Source organism: Aedes albopictus, chromosome 3, assembly GCF_035046485.1.
Source record: "Aedes albopictus strain Foshan chromosome 3, AalbF5, whole genome shotgun sequence".
Lineage (NCBI taxonomy): Eukaryota > Metazoa > Arthropoda > Insecta > Diptera > Culicidae > Aedes > Aedes albopictus.
This window is the reverse complement of record NC_085138.1, coordinates 443,897,204-443,917,846: the sequence shown is the minus strand read 5'-3', so window position 1 is coordinate 443,917,846 and position 20,643 is coordinate 443,897,204. Positions and strand designations below refer to the sequence as shown.

At 39.0% G+C, this 20,643-nt stretch overlaps 1 protein-coding gene across 1 annotated transcript; it reads right to left on the bottom strand.

The window, feature by feature from the left end:
- Nucleotides 1-2,871: 2,871 nt before the first annotated feature.
- On the bottom strand, nucleotides 2,872-13,941 carry LOC109425936 (UNC93-like protein). Its single transcript, XM_029876042.2, has 6 exons — nucleotides 13,456-13,941; nucleotides 12,961-13,253; nucleotides 4,111-4,511; nucleotides 3,706-3,970; nucleotides 3,132-3,294; nucleotides 2,872-3,010 (listed from the first exon to the last, which is right to left on the bottom strand). The coding sequence occupies exons 1-6, from the start codon at nucleotides 13,740-13,742 to the stop codon at nucleotides 2,926-2,928; spliced, it is 1,494 nt and encodes a 497-aa protein (XP_029731902.2). The 5' UTR covers nucleotides 13,743-13,941; the 3' UTR covers nucleotides 2,872-2,925.
- Nucleotides 13,942-20,643: the final 6,702 nt, after the last annotated feature.

Genomic DNA, 20,643 nt, shown 5'->3' with positions numbered 1-20,643 from the left:
CTTTATTGCTCGTGCGATCTTCGTACAAATCTACCTAGGCCTACCAATCCCTATCACTACTGGTGTGTTGTTGGTGGCTTACTTACAGGCAGGGATGCCAGATTATTTTATTAGAAATCTGTATCAATACAGATTTTTCTGTACCACCGTATTTGAGGGTATAACAGACACCAAGAGTACTAGATTTCAATAGAAACTAATTAAAATGTACAACTTTTTGACGTTTTTTTTATTTTTTTACTGGTATTTATTTTTCTAAAACATGGGAGAAAATGTACAAATTTTCATAAATTACACTAGTTTACAGCATTTTTGAACTCGGTAAACTGATGATCATTTTTGGTGTAGAATCATGTCCTGAGTTCGAATACGCGAAAGAAAAAAATTACAGTAGAGCGGAAATTTTTTCGACTTTCCATACAAGGTTGATGATTTGAAATCGATTTTTGTTCTATTTTTAAGCAAAGTCGCTCACTTCAAACATCTCATTCTCCGTAATCAATGCTCCGATTGAGCTGAAATTTTTACTGTAACTCGCCTACATATGATATGTCAAATAAACGTCGAGAAAGAATTTTGAGGTTGGTTTTTCTTATTGAAAAAAATGCATTTCTTCAAAAAATTTTGGGAATTTTGCTAAAATTCAAGAAGATCGTCCCTAAACCTCGCTAATATCTTGAATTTCATCAATCTGACGCAAAACCTATATTCAGATGATCGAATGGTATTGTATTCAGCTTTTAATTTATGGAAAAAGTTTTAAAATTGGTTGAACAAAACGCAATATATATGAATTTTAATAAATTACATATTTTGAAAAGTTACAAAACTCGATATTGAGCTAAAACTCAAAAACTGTTCTACTTAAAATTTTTTGAAGGTCGGTTTCGAAATCAGCACTAAATTGTGCTTCAAAAATTTTGGTCGTTGACAGAAGTTCACGACTTTCGTTTTATTTTGTAAACTTGTGTTATTTAAAGTTTAAGCAGCAATTTATAAAGTTTTCATCAATTTATTGAAAATAACCTGCTTTCTGGAGAAATCTGCATCACATTTAAAAAATCTGTATTTTTCTGTACTCTGTATCTTGTCTGTATAGAAGGTCAAAGATCTGTATAATATAGAAAAATCTGTATATCTGGCATCTCTGCTTACGGGTACCTGCGATATCGTTGCGGCCGATGCTGCTGTTCTCGTCGATCCTGCGCTCCTAATACTGCTGTGGTCTGCAGCTTCCAAACTCCGTGGTGGGGCCCAACATATCTAAATACCAAGGTAAGATATTCCCGCAAATGTCAATAAAGAGACCCACTAACACATCTGCGTTAGTTATGAAAAGTTTGTGATTTTACTCTAGAATGTCATTATTTCTGCACAATTTGTAAAGTTTTATTAGTTTGAACGTTTCTAAATGCTGTAAAACTATGTTTGGAACCAATTAAAAAAATGTTGTCATCGATTTTCAAATGGCGATATTTTCTGATTTATTGCATGGAAGTAATTTTTTATCTAGTGAGATGCCTTTTAATTATTGCCTCTATGATGTGAGAGCCTAATTTCTCATAAAAGTTTGCTAAATAGTGATGCGCCCAAACAAATCTGCACAAATTTCATAACTATTTTTTGCTTTTTTCCTTTTCTCACTAATACATGAATAATAGTTGCAGTATATTACCTTGGTATTTAAATACGTTGTTTGGGGCCTCTCACGACCACGTACTCGACACGTGTGCTTTGTGACGTGAGATACACCTTGTTGTAATCTTCTTCAGTGTCAGTTATCCACTCATAGCTGACACTGTGAAGGATTACAAGTGGTAGTCGAAATACGCGTGTCTGTCAAAGGATAAGCATTATATTAGATTGGCAGCCAATTAAACGACCCATAATAAATTTAAAAAAAATCATGAAATTAAAGTGTATAAATAAATCAAAATTTCCCATAAATAACTGATTTTTGAGCAAAAAAAAAAAATTAAAATTTCCACAAATAAATCAACGATTGCAATAAAAAATCTATATTTTTCCCACCAAAAAAAATTGAACATACTGTATCAGAGAACTATGATAGAGACACTGAATAGACGCAATAGCTATATGTGCAATTTAACAGGCAAACACTTGCTGCCCGAACTATAAAAAGGGATAGCATTTCTGTTCGTATTATACCAGGCAAATTATTGGAACTATGGTTCGCCAAAATTCTTGAAATTATAATTTGCATAGAACAGATGCAATTACAGTGCATCGGATATCGGAAACTTCGGCGGCCTTCTGCCGCATCAGTTCCTCACTCCTCCATGCGAATTCGCCGCATGGCTCGGCAGAGGCTTCTAGCTAGAAATGCATTCTAGTTAATTTCTTGTTGGTTCGTATTTATTGCCTAATTTTAAATTGTTTATTTGACGTTTTCAGTAGTGAATTTTTAAATTTATAATAAAAAAATCGGATTAAAAAAAGTAGTTTACATTTTTTATTGCTCGAAAATCAATTGTTTATGGGAAATTTTGATTTAATTTTGCACTTTTTGATTAGTTTATGGAACATTTGTAGTTTATAATATTGCTCCACTCCTATTTCTTTTTTGTCAACTGTTTTATTTGTAGACGCAGTAGCGCCCGTGGCAAGCGATTTTGTTATGGAAAATGATCACTTTTTTATGAGTCGTTTATATTTTGGCAATATTAGATTAGACCGATAAGAGTGCCTAAACGTAATAAATGATTCTGTTACACAATCATAAAATCAGTAAAACTAATGATTAAATGTAGGTCTGTTTTTCTCCAGAAATGTATTTTGTATTTGTATAGTTGGGCACAAATCAAGGCACATTTGAATGAGTTTTTACGGCTGTAAATACCGTAATCTTTACTCTTTCTTTGTCATCTAAAAGATTATCACATTTGAACTTCGTCGATCCGCACACTAGCCTTGTTGTTGAATCATTTCAAATCGTTTTCCGGCAGCACTTTTCTTGACTCGATACTCCATCACCTCAATTGTCGTATACCTGCAAATGCAAAACAATTTATACAGTCGAAACCCGTTCAACATATAAAATAGTAACACTTGTAAATTCTCCAGCAAAAGTGAGCTGATTCCGTTTCCATTTCAACTAACTCGGTACTCACCCAACGGTCCCGATTAGCATAACGCACATGATGCCAACCAGTTTGGTGAAGGTCGACAGCACAGGGCTGGTGGCGTACATGATCACCGAACCGGTTGCCTCCCACAGGCGGAAATTGCTGAACGCAGCCTCTTCGTTGCCGGGAAAGAGAATCCCACTCAGTGCTGTGTGTTTGTCAGAGGGTGGAAAAATGGGGAATGCTGTCAGTTGGGGTGCGTAAGGATAAACGTGACGGAAGCTTTTCAAATTGGTTTTGAGGGGAATACGGTAGATGGCGCTGATATGACTGGTATAAAAAGCTTCAAGAATAAACGTTTATAAGCTTTTCGTATGTGACGTGGGTGGCTTTATACTGGAATTAACCTACACTATGAATCCTTGAAGCGATGCAAATCTTCGATTAATGTCTATTTTTGATATTTTGCATATTTTTTTATACGCTGTTTAAAATTATTATACAATTTCAGGAAAATGTTTAACCTTTTGTATTTACAAAATTTCAAAATTATTTTCTATAATATTAGTAGGCATTTTGGAGTGTTCAACAATGTTTGCTTATTTGGAATGGCACTCACCATTGATTTGAATAAGCCAAACTCCATCGGCGAGACCCCAGCAGGCGACGATTATCGAGTATGCATAGTAGTCGGTAGTAGGTTTCCACACTAACATGAACACAATCAGCGCCAAGTGGAAGATTGCCGTCGCGATGATCATCGGGAAGCGCCCGATTGCTTTGGTGATCGATGGGGTTACCGCCGCTGCAAAGGCATTTGCCAATCCGAAACTAATCATTGCATAACCAATGTATCGGATGCCTAGTCCACACGCCACGAACGACTGTTTGGAAAAGTTCAATTATATGAGATCTAAGTGCATACGTTTAAGATGATTAGCAACGGTGGAAGTCACGACTTTATGGATATGACATTCCAACGAACTACTGATCAATAAAACATCAAAAATCGATTAGAACGTACCGCAGTGAAGTCGACTGCAATGAACGCCTGTTCTACTCCGATGAACATAGTGATGGGAAGCAACAAAATCTGGTATTTGTTTCCAAGTTGCTTCATGGTGATCACCAGCATCCGAACTCCAGAAATTCCCGATCCAGATCCAGTTCGAGTACTGTTGTAGCGTTTGAGTGAATCGACACCCACGGCAACGGATATACTAGCCAGGGCCATGCAACCCAGAAAGATTCCCGTCAGAGCGTTCAGTTTGGCAGCGTCAGGTCGATGAAAGTCCACGTCTGTGTCGTTTCCAAGCTGGCGATCCACCGGGGCAACGTAGTTGGCGCCGCATGTTTGTGATACATCAACGGAGTAGGCGGTGGAGATGTTTTGAGGCGCTTCTTCGTCGTCGCCATAGGAGAGCACTGGAAAAATGTGTCAATGAGAAGGTGAAACTTGCAGCAAAATCTAATATAATAATAAAATGTTGCATCGCAAAAATATTGCTTTGATTTAAAATTTATCTGATCATTCTTAACAAATATTGAAAGATATCTATAGCAAATACAAATGTGGGCTTCGTGGCCGTGCGGTTAGGGGCGTCAGTCGTCTGGCCGTTCCGTACGCCTCGGAGCGTGAATTCGATTCCCGCTCAGGTCGGTGAAAACATTTCGTCATACGAAAAAATCTCCTTTGTACCACTGGGTGTTTCGTGTGTTGTCCGTTGTCTGATGTTAGTGATCATTCAGTCTGTGCAGTGTGCAATCTCTGGTTGAAGACGGTGTAGTGTCTTCTTAATACCAGCTGTTTTACTTTTCATAAACAAATGACCACCCCCAAAAAAATAACATTAAGCCCATCATAACTTCAAACAATCTAGAAATAATTTTTTAAAACATTCCTGTCAATATTTTTGACGAATTCCTGAAAGAATCTCTGGAGGAATGTCTGAATGAAAAATAAAGAAATCGTCGAAAAAAATCAAAGCAGGGTTTTCTGCAGAAATTTATGAAGGAATACTTATAGAAACTCTTTGAGAATCCTCTGATGGGATTCCTATCAGAATTTCAACAGATATTCTCACAAGATTTCCTTAAGAAATTCTTAAAAAAAAACTCTTGGACTCCTGAATATTTTTCAATACTCCAACAAAAATCTGCTGAAAATGTTCAAAAAGTATTCCCGAAAAAATGATTCCAAGTAACATGTTTCAGTCAAAAGGACTAGAAGAGATTCTTAAAACCATCTCTCTCTCTCTCCTTGGCGTAACGTCCTCATTGGGACAAAGCCTGCTTGTCAGCTTAGTGTTCTATGAGCACTTCCACAGTTAATAACTGAGAGCTTCCTCTGCCAATGACCATTTTGCATGCGAATATCGTGTGGCAGGCACGAAGATACGCTATGCCCAAGGAAGTCAAGGAAATTTCCTTTACGAAAAGATCCTGGACCGACCGGAAATCGAACCCGTCACCCTCAGCATGGTCATGCTGAATATCCGTGCGTTTACCGCTTCGGCTATATGGGCCCTAGATAAATATCCGTATCAATTCCTGAGAAAACCTTTGACTTAATTTCTGGAGGAATTTTTGCTTGAACCACTGAAAGAATCTTGCAGAAATCTCTGAAAAATTCCTGGAGACATTCCTTCGGGAATTTTCCATCGAATTTTAGATGGAGCAATTTCTGGAGGATTTCGTGAAGTTCATATGAATTTCTAATGGACTCCTGAATAAATATCTGAAGCAACCTCTTAGGGAATTCCCGTAAAATCCTTGGAAGAATCTCTGAAAAAAATCTGAAAGGACGGCAGTAGAAACTCTCAGAAGATTTCCTGAAGGATCCTCGGCAGATTTTATGAAGGAATTCCTACTGGAGGCAGCTTTGGAAGAAGTTCCAGGGAGATTTTTAAAAGGAATCCTTGAAAATATTTCCAACAATTTTTAAAGGAAAATTTTGAAACATTTTATGGAAAAATCTAAACTCATGTTTTTCTGAATTGAAATATTACTAGACAAATTTCTGATTCCATCCGTGGAAGATGTTGCTAGAGTATCCGCAGAGGGGTTCTATAAAAATTTGGAAAAATTCCAACGAAATCCATGACATGTTCTAGAGAAATAATTGGAAAAACTTCTCGAGGAGTTTATTTTCATAACGAAAACCTGGAGAAATTTTCGAAGGAATACGTGGAAGGCTTTCTGAAAGGAATCACTAGAACATTTTTGAAAGATATTCATGCAGCAATTTGCACAGCGATCTATGGAAGATTTTCTAAAGGTGTTTTTGGTGAAATTACAAAAAGAATCTTGGAGGAATTTCCAAAGAAATTCCTTAAAGATTTTTTAAAAGTATCCTTGAAGGGTTTCAAACAAATCTCTGGAAGAGTTTAGAAGACAAATTTAGTGGTATTTCTAAAGGATAAAGCAAGAATTTCTTAATCTATTCTTGAAAGATTTTTTTTTTAGGAAAATGCAACTGGAATTTCTACAAAAATACGTGGGAGATTTTCCAAAACAACCAGTTGGGGGATTTCTCAAGGAATCTATGGAGGAACTACTGAGGCAATCAGTGAAAGATTTTCTCAAGGAATCCTTGAAGAAACTCTTGGTGAAATCTCTAAGAGAACGTTCTAAAGCAACACATATAATATGTTTTAAAAGATTCTCTCGAGAAATGTCTAGAAGATTTCCTAAAGAAATCTCTGGAATAATTTCTGGAGGAATCCCTGAAAGATAGTCTGTAGAAAATTCTTAACGTGAAACATTAAAGAAAACAAAAAAAGCTTCATCAATGGCTGAATTTAGCTCCTACTTATGTCTTCAAGAGCACTAATCTTGAATATTCGAAAACAAATGCACCTTATTTGAATTATCTGCCTCTGCTCTGCAAATGATCAAAAGCCAGGATAAAAAAATGCAACGTGGTTCGATGATTCGTTCGTCAAATGTGTGTCTCTAAAGTTTGTATAACAAAGAGAAATTGGAGTTTTCAAATCATTAAATTCACCCTCAAGAATTCATGGAAGTTTTCTAATGGAATACTTGGAAACATTTTTGGAACAATCTTTACAGTAATTTCTGAAGAAGTCGCTAGAATACCTCCTGACGGCCTCTCAAAAAGCAATTCTGAAACAATTCTTGGAGGATTTTTTTTAATATTCATAGAAAGTTTTTAAAGTCATCTTTTGAGAAATTGCTGAAGCCATTTTAAAGAGAGATTCTGAAGAAATCATTGGAGAAAACAATTAATAAAAGATTTACATAACGAATTCGTTGATATGTTTCTAGAGAAATGTGAAGAAATTCCTTTACAAATTTCTTAGAATACTTAGAATAATCTAATAAAATTATAAAATATACTGAATAATAAATTTAAAAGAATCCTAGGAAGATATTTTGACACAATCCGTGATGAAATTCAATAGGAATTCTCTTGAAAAAAAAAATACCAATCGAATCCCTGGAGAAATTTCTGAAAAAGTTTTTAGAAGATTTTCTAGAAAAATTCAAAAAAAAAACTGAAGAAATCTCTGAAGATTTTTTAAAGAATACTTGAGAAATTTCTCAGCATGTATCCGTAGGATGTACTGAAGCAATCTCAGAAAAAAAAAAACACTTGAGAAATTCTCTCATGAGAGTCTTGGGGATTTTAGGAGTTTTTAAATGTGTTGCAGGGGGCCTCACGGGCACAGAGAACAGATATCCAAACCTATTCTAAAACTTCTCGAAAGGGATTCAAATTTTTTAGCGTTGACAACACTGGCGTCACCTATGTGGCAAATTGCTACAGTCAGTGGTGAGTATGCATATCTAGATAAGTTTTATGTTCACCACCGACAACTGCGTAGAAACTTTGCGATAGCACCGCCACCACGATATTGCCACTTGTGTTTCCATTTCAAATGACCGTTTAATTCCTTACACAGTTTTGGAATTTGACTTGGATGTCTGTTCTCTGTGTCACGGGGTCGCAAGCGACCTTGCAGGGACGTTTCAAGGAGTTCGATGGATTCTCCAATGGCTTTCAAAAGTAGTTTAGGGAAACTTAAGGGGAATGTGTTTCCAGGGGAATTTAATGAGGTCTCAGTTTTTCCTGAAGGGTTTCCCAAGACTTTTAGGAGGATTTCACTGAAATAGAGGGTACATCTGAAATGCAGATAACCCTTCAAATTGCCTCTGAAGCCCATCCTTTAAAGCTCTTGAACTCCTCTGACACGCCCCAGAAATGCCTTGCAATGAATCCCAGTAATATCTTTCAAATAAGAGCGAAACCTGGTTACATGAACCAAGTGCGCATAGACAGAGGAAGCGCTTAGTTGATAACTGTGGGATTGTTCATAGAACACTAAGCTGAGAAGCAGGCTTTGTCCAAGTTACGCCAAGAAGAAGTGGAAGAATTACAAGGTGGTGTCAAAGAGTTCAGGCGAGCTTGCAGGAAACCCCGAGAGGTTTGTTTTGCAGGTATTGAAGCCTTTCAGTGACGTTTTAAGAGATTAAAGAGGTGTTTACGAGAGATTCAGGGAGCTCGAGGGCCGTATCTGAAATCAGCCGAACGCACCTGAATTCTCTTGAGATCATCTGAATCGCTCTTGAGACCTCCTGCGACCCCGTTTAGCCATCTGGCTCTGAAACATCTTTGAGGACCCTCTGAATCCTAGAATTCTCTTTGAGCACCTCTGAAACGTCATTGAGACTCCGTTGAACCCCGTGAAGCCCTCTGAAACTCACCTTAAACCCGCTGAGTCACATAAAACAACAACAATAAAATACTCCTCAGACTCCCTAGAACCCCTAGTAATCCCTTGTCTACCTCTGAAGCACCCTTGAGATCCCCTGGAAACCCCGTAAAGTCCCCTGGGGAGCTCCTGAAGCATCCCTATTACTCTCTGAAACCACATAAGATTCTCGAGAACCGCTCGAAACTCTCTAAGACCCAGTGAAACCTCCCTGAGGCCCCCTGCAACTCCTCTGAGACATTCTGGGGGTCTCTGAAAAACAGAGAATCCTCTGGAATCCCCTTGAAACCACCAAATATCACTTGTAACATAACTGAGACTCCCCTCGAAACATCTCTGAGACCATGAGACCCCCTGAGACCCCCTAACGCTCTTGAAACTCCCTTGGAAGCCCCTAGGATCTCCCCGAGCAGAGGGCAATATCAAATTAATAACTACGAAATAACAAAACCTGTTTTTTATATCTCGTTTTGTTATTATTGTATTATCAAGGCGTTACGTTTCCATAACATGTTTTGTTGGACAATCTTATTTTGTTATGACCAAGCTATTGGTATACGGCCATTAAATAACATTTTTCAATATTACATTTTGTTGTGGAACAAGTTTGATTATTATTGTATTATTGAGAGTGTACAAATACTTTATGCTATTGCTATCAAAACTAAAACAAGTTTTGAAATAAATCCTACGTCATTCAACAACGTTATTTACAGTATTTCGCGAGTTATGCTTACGGCATCACATTTGATAAGAGGTGTGGTATATTACGTGAAATGGAGGTGCTGTAATGTGTACAAAACCAAGTCCCTGCTGGGCGCCGCGAGGTTTGAAATTGACTGAGTTGTAGCTGAAAAGTTCCGAAAATATCAGCCACTGCCCAAGTGGCGCAGCACCCTACATACATCAAAACTAGAACATAGCAGACGATATTGAAGGTGGGGTTTGAAAGGGACAGATTCCGCCTTTGAAATGAGAATTTCAATGATAAACATGTCAAAAATGTAGATGGTTTTGAATGGGATTTTTCAGAAATATTTTATATTTTCACATGTTTTCCCTGTCGTTCCAGAGGATGAAGTCGGATCTACCTATTTGTGGTAAAAGATTACATGAATAGTTGAAAATACGCCTATGAGGGAGGAGAGAAACTGAAGTTCGCAATGATTGTTCCGCCATTCTCACATGCTGGTCTAAATATGTATAGCATTCTCAGCCAACACGAAGTCATATATGATGTAGAAAAGGATGCTAATGTGGAGGCCATATGCGTACGTGCTTTCATTTAACCACGGGTAAAGTGTACGCATATCGCCTCCACTTTAGCATCCTATTCAACAGCATGTGCGATTGTTTGATATAATAACTAATTTTGCTTTCGGGATGTTATTAATAACTCTTTAATATCAAAATTTGTTATTGAAATATTTCCCAAATTCACTGTTATTAAGTTGTTATTGACACTAACAAAACATGTTATTAAATTGATTTTCCAGGAACAATTTTTTGTTATGTGACTTGTTATTATGACATACAAGTTTATAACTCAATATGTTATGTTAATAACTTAAAAATAACTAATTCCATTATGCAGTTATTTTGCCAACGTCTTCTGTTATGCCGTTGTTATTCTCTTCTGCTCGGGTCTCGGAGTACATTTTAGAAACCCTTGAGCCCCGTTGAACCACCTTAGACCCCACGGAACCACTTCAGACCTTTTGAAACCACCCTAAAACCCTTTGAGACCATCTAAAAAGCTCATGAAATCCCTTGAATGCCTCTGAAGCCTCCTGGCACTCTTGAGACTGTACGGATATTCCCTAAGATCCCTTGCAATCCCCTGAAATGCTCATGCGACCTCCTGAAACGTCCCTCAGACCTCCTGGAACCCTCCGGAGCATGAGACCCTCTGGAACACCCATGAAACCCTCTTAGAACACCTTTAATGATTCTGAGACCACCTGAAACTCATTGAACCCCATGGAGAGCTCCTGGGAAGTCCTGGGATCCTGAATAAATCTCCATGAAACTCGTGAATCCCTCTGAAAGCCGCTGAGATCCCCTGGAGCGCCCCTTTGATCACTGAAACGCATTTTAGACCTCATGGAATACCCTGGAATATTCTGAATCTGTACGCCAAACTGGGCCACAATCCAGGTTTTCATGAATTTTTTTGGCCCGGGAACCTATTCAAATATCGATTTGAAGTCTGTATGGGAGCGATTGAAAATCTGGATAAATCATAGTGACCCACAAAAGGGAGCTCTTTTGTATAGAACTTTGTAATCAACATGTTTCTAAAACTAAACAAAATGAAAAATAACAGCTCATCGTATGGTCCACTGCACGAATTTATGCTGGCCTCCTTACTCTCACTGAAAATTTGACGTTTGAGCGGTGCCGACACCTCTCAAACGTCAAATTTCGTGTGAGAGTAAGCAGGCCAGAATAAATTCGTGCAGTAATCCATTGTTACATAGCACAAAAGATAGCTTACAGAAATGATGGCTACTTTGTTTCATTGGAAATTGTACTGATTCCCATCGAATAGTTTTATCATAACAAACAAAGGAAAACATTCTGGACAAAAATCGGAAGCCTATTAATGAGGCATGTTTCAAAGTGGCACAGGAGTACCAGGACTTCCTGAACACCTGTTCCCCATAGTACACTGGAACCTCTTTTTATGCACATGGCTGGGACTGCATAAATTAAAAATGTGCATAATTTAAAAAGGGCATTAAAAGAGGGAAATTTATGCATGAATTATGTTTGGGCTTAAATAAGAGAATCTAGTTCTTGTTCCTGGGCAGTTGAGGTGAGGCTAAGGAGGTTTCGAGAAAGTTCCCAGAGAGCCCAAAAAGGAGGTTCCAAGAGGCTTCAGGGGCGTTTTAAGGGGCTGTTTCGGGGGATTTGAGGGGCCTTTTAAGGGTGTTCGTCAAGATTTCTTAGTGTTTTCATGGAATTACGAGGAATTCTGGGGTATATCAATAGTATTAAGTGGGTTTCAGGAGCGTTCCAAGGGGCTTTAGGGGCAAATCTCAGGAGCCTGTAAAGGGCGTTGCATGAAATTTGAGGGGCGTGTTAAGGTATTTCAGAGTCTGCGCCTAAACTTCCTGAAATGCCTAAAAAATCCTCCCTTAACCCCCCCAGGGACCCCATATAACGCACCGAAAAGGCTCCGAAACCCCTGAGAACTCCTCCGTAACGCTTCCGTAACGCCTCTGTATCCCCCGAAAATGCTCTGAAACGTCTTGAAGTGCCTCCAAAATCCTCTTTCAACCTCCTCGGACCCCATGGACCCACTTGAGACGCTCCGAACCTTCCGAAAACTCCTCCGTAACTCTTCCGTAACACCTCTGAATTTCACCGAAGAGGCTTTAAAAGGTCCTATAATGCCTCCAAAATCCTCCTTAAACCCCCTCGGACCCCATGAAACGCACCTGAGAGGCCCCAAACCCCCGAAAACTCCTCCGTAACGCTTTCGTAACGCCTCTGAATCACGCCGAAAATGGTCTGGAACATCCTAAAATGCCTCAAAAAATCCTCCTAAACCAAAACCCCTAAAAACGCCTCCGTAACGCCTCTGAAACCAGCCTAAAATGCTCTGAGACTTCCTGAAATTACTCCGAAACCTCCTTAAGACCCACTCGGACCCCATGTAACACACATGAGACCTTCGGAAACACCCAAAAACGAACCTGTAACCTTCCTTTGCTCTCCTCTGTAAACATCCCTTGACCGCCGTTGGAGTAGTTCCCGTCATTATTAAACATTCTTATTGGTTCTGAGTACTTGCCTCTTTCTATGCAAGGCATAAAAAAGGTGCATAAATTAAAAGTACATAAAAATAGCATGCAAAAAAGGAGGTTTTAGTGTAATTATTATATCATTTTTAATGACTCAAAGTTAGTCTCAATTTTCAAATAAGCTCAAATTTTGGGAGGAGATATATACTTTTGTTACAAATCGAGTAAGCTAGGAGGTTTTGTAATCGAATGGTGTTGGGTAATTCTACTGAACAAACTTCTTCCAATAGTGTCGCGTAGCAGACTAGGCTAGTGTCTAGATGAATAGTTCATTCACTGTGTTACAATGCCCTACACAGAATTGCGTTACTAGCTCTTCACATGACTCACCCGAAAACGAGATCAAATTTCCCAGCACTTGAGCCAACTGGTAGAACACGAAGAACAGCCCGAAGAACTTAACGATCAGATAATCAGCTTTCACCTTCCGCTTCTTAATGACGCTGAACGCCTCCGCAATCACCGACAAATAGGTACACTTGGCGCACCACAGCGGACCTCCGCCGAATCCAACGGCCAACCCAGCCGGAATCAACGTGTAGAATCGTGGAAAAAACTGGGCAGCGATGTAGGGCATGTAGGCCACGAACGACACGACGATAGTCCACTTGCATCCAAGCCACCTATGGAACAGCAACAGACAAAAAGCATGCACCGGATCACATTAGCCTTGAATTTCTGCACTTGAATCCGTACAACATTCGAATCATGGAAACTAATCGACCAGACACTGCATTCACTTTCAGTGAGCGCCACACGTCAGCAAACGAGTTTATTTCGTCAGAAGACCGATCAGCTTTAATTAATTAACCACACCGAACCCACCTGATCACCATAACCGGTAGAAAGATGTTTGACAATATTAACGATCCGTAGATAGATGCCAGCGTAAACGCCCCCAGGGACCCATCGCTGTGAACCGAACTCTGCAGGTTGGATGTACCGTGGAACGCCGTGAAGTGAATCATGAAGGCAAACCCCAGAATAGCAATGTTCTTCACTATCCGGTAACCCTCCCGTGGACCAAACTCCGGATCACTTTCCTTCCCGGACATCACAGCCGTAACGGCCGATCCATTACTCTCGCCTTCTGCAACGTTTCCGTTATCCATAGTTCACGACCGGCCTACTAACGCCTCACCCAGAACAAACAAAAACACTTCCTATCGATTGAACGCCGCGATCACAACTAAGTAGGCGCCACCGCCGAAATGAACCTAAACGCTAGGGTGTCTCCAGATTACTGAATGAAATTCAAAAACTGGTTTCCAATCTCAGCGGACGACGGACGACGCCAAACCTGTCTACTACTATGCAATGCACCCATCGAGACGACGAGAGCTTACGATATCTAAGCGCGCGCGTTTTAGTGAACCGTCATCGCCCGGCTAACAACCCACTTGACCGAGAGTGATATCTGACTTAACACGCCGCAATCAGTGATACCGCGAAGATTTGTTTGTTGCACTGTGAGGTATTATCATTGGGTGAATTGTATCGCGGTGAATGAGGATCATTAAATTGAGTATTGCGGATGACGGTTGATGCCGAGAGATGCAGAAACTCAGTGGAACTATCAAGGTTGGCGTTAAGGAGCGAAAATATGCAAATTAGCATGACAATGCACTGACTTATACCTACATACGGTGCAGTAGATCAAGTGCATTTTGATCGTTTAAAGCGGAATGATCGATACAATGCAATGTTCTCACTGTGGGTGAAATTGGATTCTGTGTCTCGTCAAATTCCAGTCGTAGATAATTAACCCTCCTTTTGCATTAGGGTATTTTCTTTTTTTTTAAACAAATCGTACACTACGTCAGCGAGTTGCTCAAAACGTTATGCAATAGAAAGATTAAATGTGCACACTTAAATCCAATTCTCGAGCTCGGCAAACAAAAATGCCGAGCAAGAACGGCAACATGGAAAATTGCTGATATTTCAGTATTCAAAAGTGCCGTTACCGAGATTCAGCGAAATTTTTTACTGAGAATCTGTAACAACACCTCAGATAACCGAACTTCGTCAAACAAAATTACTGTACTTTTCGGTAATAAGCAGTTGTACCGGAATCAGCGATTGCGTTTGCCGAGATTTCGGCATATCCACGATATTTTGCTGGGATACAGTAACGCAGCTGTCAGTTGGAGCTGCATTCGCATTTTCATCGGCGCCATGTTCGTTTCAAGTGTACAAAGTTACATTTTAGAGATTTCTCACAAACAGCAAACAAAATGTTGACGATGGTAAGCTAAATTCTAACGCTAGATCATGTCTGAGTACAGAAGACGTACGGCTTTGGCAGCTTCGTAAGTATTATCATAAATATTTTTATTTCTCTTGTAGACGGATTTACGTTTTGGAATTTTCACTGGTGACGGCGACTCAGCAAGCTTGACCGGCACATTTGTAACCAGGTGCATTTGCTAGCTGATTTAATCGGAAAACTATGAATAATGTATGCTCATGCTTCAATAAAATTATGTTTTCCCTGCCTAAATCGGTGTTGAATTTTGTGAAAAAAAAACTACGAAAAAATGTGGGTGGAAGCAGGAGAAAGTTAACAAGTTGCTGACTTTTCGGCAATTCATGCTTCATTTTAATTAACTGATTAATCGGCAATCTACGGTTTGTTTACATTATTTTTGACGAGAAAACAGCAAAAATTTTGCCGAGATAATCAGCATTATTTGACGTTTTGTCATAAACTGGATTGCCGAAGCGCTCAGTAACTTGAACTTTTGCCGAGGTGATTGCTGAGCACTCGGCTGTGCAAATCTCGGCATTTTTTTTGCCGATATTCGGCAATAAAATCTAAGTGTGTGATGCGTGAAATTAAGACCTACACGATAAGATTAACAAGATATTAGATGTATGGTATGTTGACTGATAGTGGACCTATTGGTAACTGAGCATGAGCATAGATGACCGTACAAATCGTAGTTGCTACTCCGTGATTGACTAGATCCATTGAATTTACACAAGGAACCAACAAACAGAGCTTAGGACTAGCTTACCGTTCTCAATGTGTACCTTTGAGAATTCCAAACTATATTATGTCAATGACGTCTTTACGGTCATCGAGGAAGAGAAGGAATATTAGTATGGCATGCATGCATAGGTGCGGTTATAAATTTTACTATGGAATCGGTAGCTTCCACAACAACATTGATTTCAGAGTAGAAGAAAACATGTGTTTATCATATGCAAAAACTTTGTATGACATTTGAAAATTCTTAAAACAAATTCTAGAAAAAGTAACAATGAAAAAACTTATTTTTAGGGATTGTTTACAGAAAATGACCCTTATCTTTAGAAATTGAGCACATGGAACAATAGCTTGTTCTGCAAGCTTTCCTATAAGGTACTCCGGGGCAAGTGGGACCTAAAAAAGTGCTAATTTGATTTTGTCATGCCAAAAATTTCAGAACACAAATTCTTTAATAATTCCAATGCACCCAAGATACGTTGTTGGTATATTTGTACTTATTAACGTGCATTAAAACTGTTTCAAAATTTTTACATTCCATATATTATGCATATAATGAAAAGTGTAGCAGATCTTCATTTACTGCGTTTCATGGGGCAAGTGGGACCTATTCAGAGTTTTTGTTCAAAGGGCTTAATATAAGTTGCAACAAATAAGGTAACATAAATCATAAATCTCTTGTATGAATGACTATGTTAAAAGATTAAAATAAGAAGAGGTTTATGGTATCGTGCATGAATTACGTAACACATAACAAATCGCTGGGAAAAAAACTTGAATCAACTCTAGCAGCTCATGCAAAATAAATTGATTTGTTTCATACAAAAAGCACCGTAAAGTGAAGAGACAAAAGATTTCGAAACTTAGTCTCTATATTATATAGTTGATCAATCTCGCCAATAGTAAATCTGGGGTTTCGAGATTTTCAGTAATATCTTCTCCTTTACATAATCTTACGATCATTAAATAATGTTTTTTAATCATGAATTTTGAAAAGGCCATTTCCCTATTTTATTTTTTTTATGGACGGTTTCTGAATGCTCAGAAGATTTCATTACGCAGCGTTAAGTGAAAAAATAATGGAGGATATTTAGAGAAAAACATAAAAAATACATGCTTTTAATTTTTTTTTTGTTTTATCCAGGGTTTTACCATTTTTTATCATCTAAATAGAGGTAATAAAGTATAATTCAACAGTAGATTACTTAACGCGTCAATTTTTATTGGCTTTCGTGCTAATTTCATCTAATGCTGGACTAGGCAAGATGAATCCATAAAATTGTGTTTGTTTATTCTCATAGGTCCCAGTTGCCCCAGATAGCGAAATGCACTGGGGCAAGTGAGAGCAGTAAACTAAAGGTAATAATTGAAAATAAAATACAGCTTTTTCACTTGAAATCATTTACAAGAACTCCAAATACTATTCTGAATCCGAAAAAGTATTTGTATAATAACCAATCTATTTTTAAACGACGAAGGTAGTAGAGCACGTCAATCTCACCTAGTGAATTGAAAATTACAAATGAACAACAATAACGTATATGGTCTCTTTAAGGTTGAAACACTAACATTTTTTGTATTCAAAGTATCCGTCGGTGTGATACCTATGTTTTCTATGAAGAATGCTAGTCTTTTAAATAAAAAAATTAAAAAATACGTACAGAGGCGAACCAGCGACCAGGCTGAAAGCCTCTCAAATACAGACAAAAAAAAATAAAAATACAAGCTATAGGTCTCACTTGCCCCCGATTCTCACTTTCCCCGGGGTACCTTAATTATAACACTAGTTTACAGCATTTTTGAACTCGGTAAGCTGATGATCGTTTTTGGTGTAGAAGCATGCCCTGAGTTCGAAAACATGAAGGAAAAAAATTACAGTAGAGCGGATTTTTTTTCGACTTTCCATACAAGGTTGATGATTTGAAATCGATTTTTGTTCTATTTTTAAGCAAAGTCGCTCACTTCACACATCTCATTCTCCGTAATCAATGCTCCGATTGAGCTGAATTTTTTACTGTAACTTGCCTACATATGATCTGTCAAATAAACGTTGAGAAAGAATTTTTAAATTGTTTTTTACTTATTGAAAAAAAATACATTTTTTCATATATTTTTGGAAATTTTGCTAAAATTTAAGGAGATCGTCCCTATAACTCTCCAATATCTTAAATTTCATCAATCTGACCCAAACCCTGCATGCAGATGATGGAATGGTATTATATTCAGCTTTTAATTTATGGAAAAAGATTTAAAATTTGTTGAACAAAACGCAAGATATTTGAATTTTATTAAATTCCATATTTTAAAAAGTTGTAAAACTCGATTTTAAGCTAAAACTCAAAAACTGTTCTACTTTAAATTTTTTGAAGCACGGTTTCGAAATCAGCACTAAATTATGCTTCAAAAATTTTGGTCGTTGACAGAAGTTCACGACTTTCGTTTTATTTTGTAAACTAGTGTAATTATTATAATTATTAGTTTATTTAAGACACTTGAGAGTGACATTCGTGTGGATTTCCTATAATGATATTTACAACAACTCTCATGAAGACAACAGTATTTTTCATTTATTTAGTTAACATCAAATTCATGATAATACTGAATCAACAATTTGCCGCCATAATACTCGATTTGCAGCTGCAGCTCTCCAACGTCGGTCACGCCCAACACTCGCCAGATCACGCTCCACCTGGTCCGCCCATCGTGCTCTCTGCGCTCCACGCCTTCTTGTACCAACCGGATGGTTAGCAAACACCAACTTTGCAGGGTTGTTGTCCGGCATTCTTGCAACATGCCCTGCCCATCGTATCCTTCCAGCTTTGGCCACTTTCTGGATGCTGGGTTCGCCGTAAAGTGCAGCGAGCTCGTGGTTCATCCTTCTCCGCCACACACCGTTCTCCTGCACGAAGATCGTCCTTAGCACGCGTCGCTCGAAAACTCCGAGTGCTTGCTGGTCCTCCTCGAGCATCGTCCATGTCTCGTGTGCGTAGAGAACCACCGGTCTTATTAACGTCTTGTACATGGTACATTTGGTGCGGGGGTGAATCTTTTTTGACCGCAGTTTCTTCTGGAGCCCATAGTAGGCACGACTTCCACTGATGATGCGCCTTCGTATTTCACGGCTCACGTTATTGTCAGCCGTTAGCAAGGAACCGAGGTAGACGAATTCTTCTACCACCTCGAAAGTATCCCCGTCTATCGTAACATTGCTGCCAAGGCTTGTCCTGTCTCGCTCAGTCCCACCTACCAGCATGTACTTTGTCTTAGCCGCATTCACCACCAGTCCGACCTTTGCTGCTTCGCGTTTCAGGCGGGTGTACTGTTCTGCCACCGTTCCAAATGTTCTAGCAATAATATCCATGTCATCCGCAAAACAGACAAATTGGCTGGATTTCGTGAAGATCGTACCCCGGCTGTTGAGCCCGGCTCGTCGCATAACACCTTCCAGGGCAATGTTGAATAGTAGGCAGGAAGGTCCATCACCTTGTCGTAGTCCCCGTCGAGATTCAAATGAACTGGATAGTTCACCCGAAATCCTTACGCTGTTCTGCACACCGTCCATCGTTGCTCTTATCAGTCTAGTCAGCTTCCCGGGAAAGCTGTTCTCGTCCATAATTTTCCATAGCTCTGTGCGGTCGATACTGTCGTATGCCGCTTTGAAGTCGATGAACAGGTGGTGCGTTGGGACCTGGTATTCACGGCATTGTGACGGATGCTGAAAAATTGGAGTAGGTGCCACTGACAGTGTGCCACTCGCTGTGTTGCATTTGAACGCATTCAATTTGCGTTGAAGTTCAAATACGGCACACTGCGATCAAACATATTTGAACATTGTTCAGTTCAAAATTTGGAACGCGCAGAATGCCAACATGGTACCCTGGTACCTGGTAAACTGAAATGGTCATGTTTCTGCCATTTTTCACCAATTCTTGCAATCTTGGGCTGATACGATTCACAGAAACCACTCTCTATCGAGAGGGGGAACCAGTTAGATCACCGTGGATTGCGCAAAATCCGGATTTTGGTGCAGAATCTTAATGCCCGATGCCACAATGTCCCACTTCATTGTGGTGCATATTTTCGCGCAACAGAGTATGCAGATGCGTCACAAAGTCCTATTTTAAATAGAGCAGGACCATGGTCAGGTCATGACGGACATAGGGTTTGATGGCACATCCAAGCTCAGTTCATTTTTGGCTCGCGTTCAGTTCAAATACAACACTGGGTGTCAGTAGAAGAAACACCGAAAAAGTTTGCAATGGTTCTGAATGGATAAAGACAGTGCTAATATTCCCTACCCGCGAAGAACTGGTCAAGACACATGCCGACCCTAAGGTGTTGTTTCAGGGAGTCTCAGAAAGGCTCCCCTGTAAACTAGTTGGCTGGTATAAGTGAAAGAATGAGTTTCCCTAAAAAGAATAAAGAATTCACTATTTGCTCATTTTCGACGTTTTGTCCTTTCGACGTTTTGTCCCTTTCGACGTTTTGGCATTCGACCTTTTGGCATTCGACGTTTTGGCATTCGACGTTTTGTCTTTCGACGTTCTGTCCCTAAGCCATTCATTTACCACCTAGTAATGGTACATTTATCACTTAAACACCAATTCTCTGCCTTTGGAAGAATCACGAATTTTATCCTACAGAAAAACTCTGTCAAATATTTTAAAAATTCCAGAAATATGTGGAAAAAGTTACATCAAATGAACTGGGGTCGTTAATAAAAAAAATACCAATACCGCCAAAAACTGAACAATTAGAACACAAGTTTGTTTGCAAGTTTTCTTATAATAGGGGGATTCCCTTTACAGCGTAAACTGATTAAACTAATTAAACGTCGCGATCACAATCGCAATCTTTGATTATTTCATTCGCAAAATTATGAAACATTTCAAATAAGCAGAAAATCATGGCTTACGCAGCAATTTAATCTGTTTAGTGAATACCGCTAATGACATTTTCTACAACTTAAACTACAAATGATCATAGCTTACGCAGTTATTTTATCTGTTTAGTGAATTTCCTCA

Excerpts from the sequence above, each read along its gene's own strand:
- LOC109425936 (XM_029876042.2), bottom strand. The coding sequence starts at position 13,742 with ATGGATAACGGAAACGTTGCAGAAGGCGAGAGTAATGGATCGGCCGTT. Across the intron at positions 3,971-4,110 it reads TTGCAGTCGACTTCACTGCG|TCGTTCGTGGCGTGTGGACT; the intron begins GTACGTTCTAAT and ends TTTTCCAAACAG. Across the intron at positions 3,295-3,705 it reads TTGGCTTATTCAAATCAATG|CACTGAGTGGGATTCTCTTT; the intron begins GTGAGTGCCATT and ends ACAAACACACAG.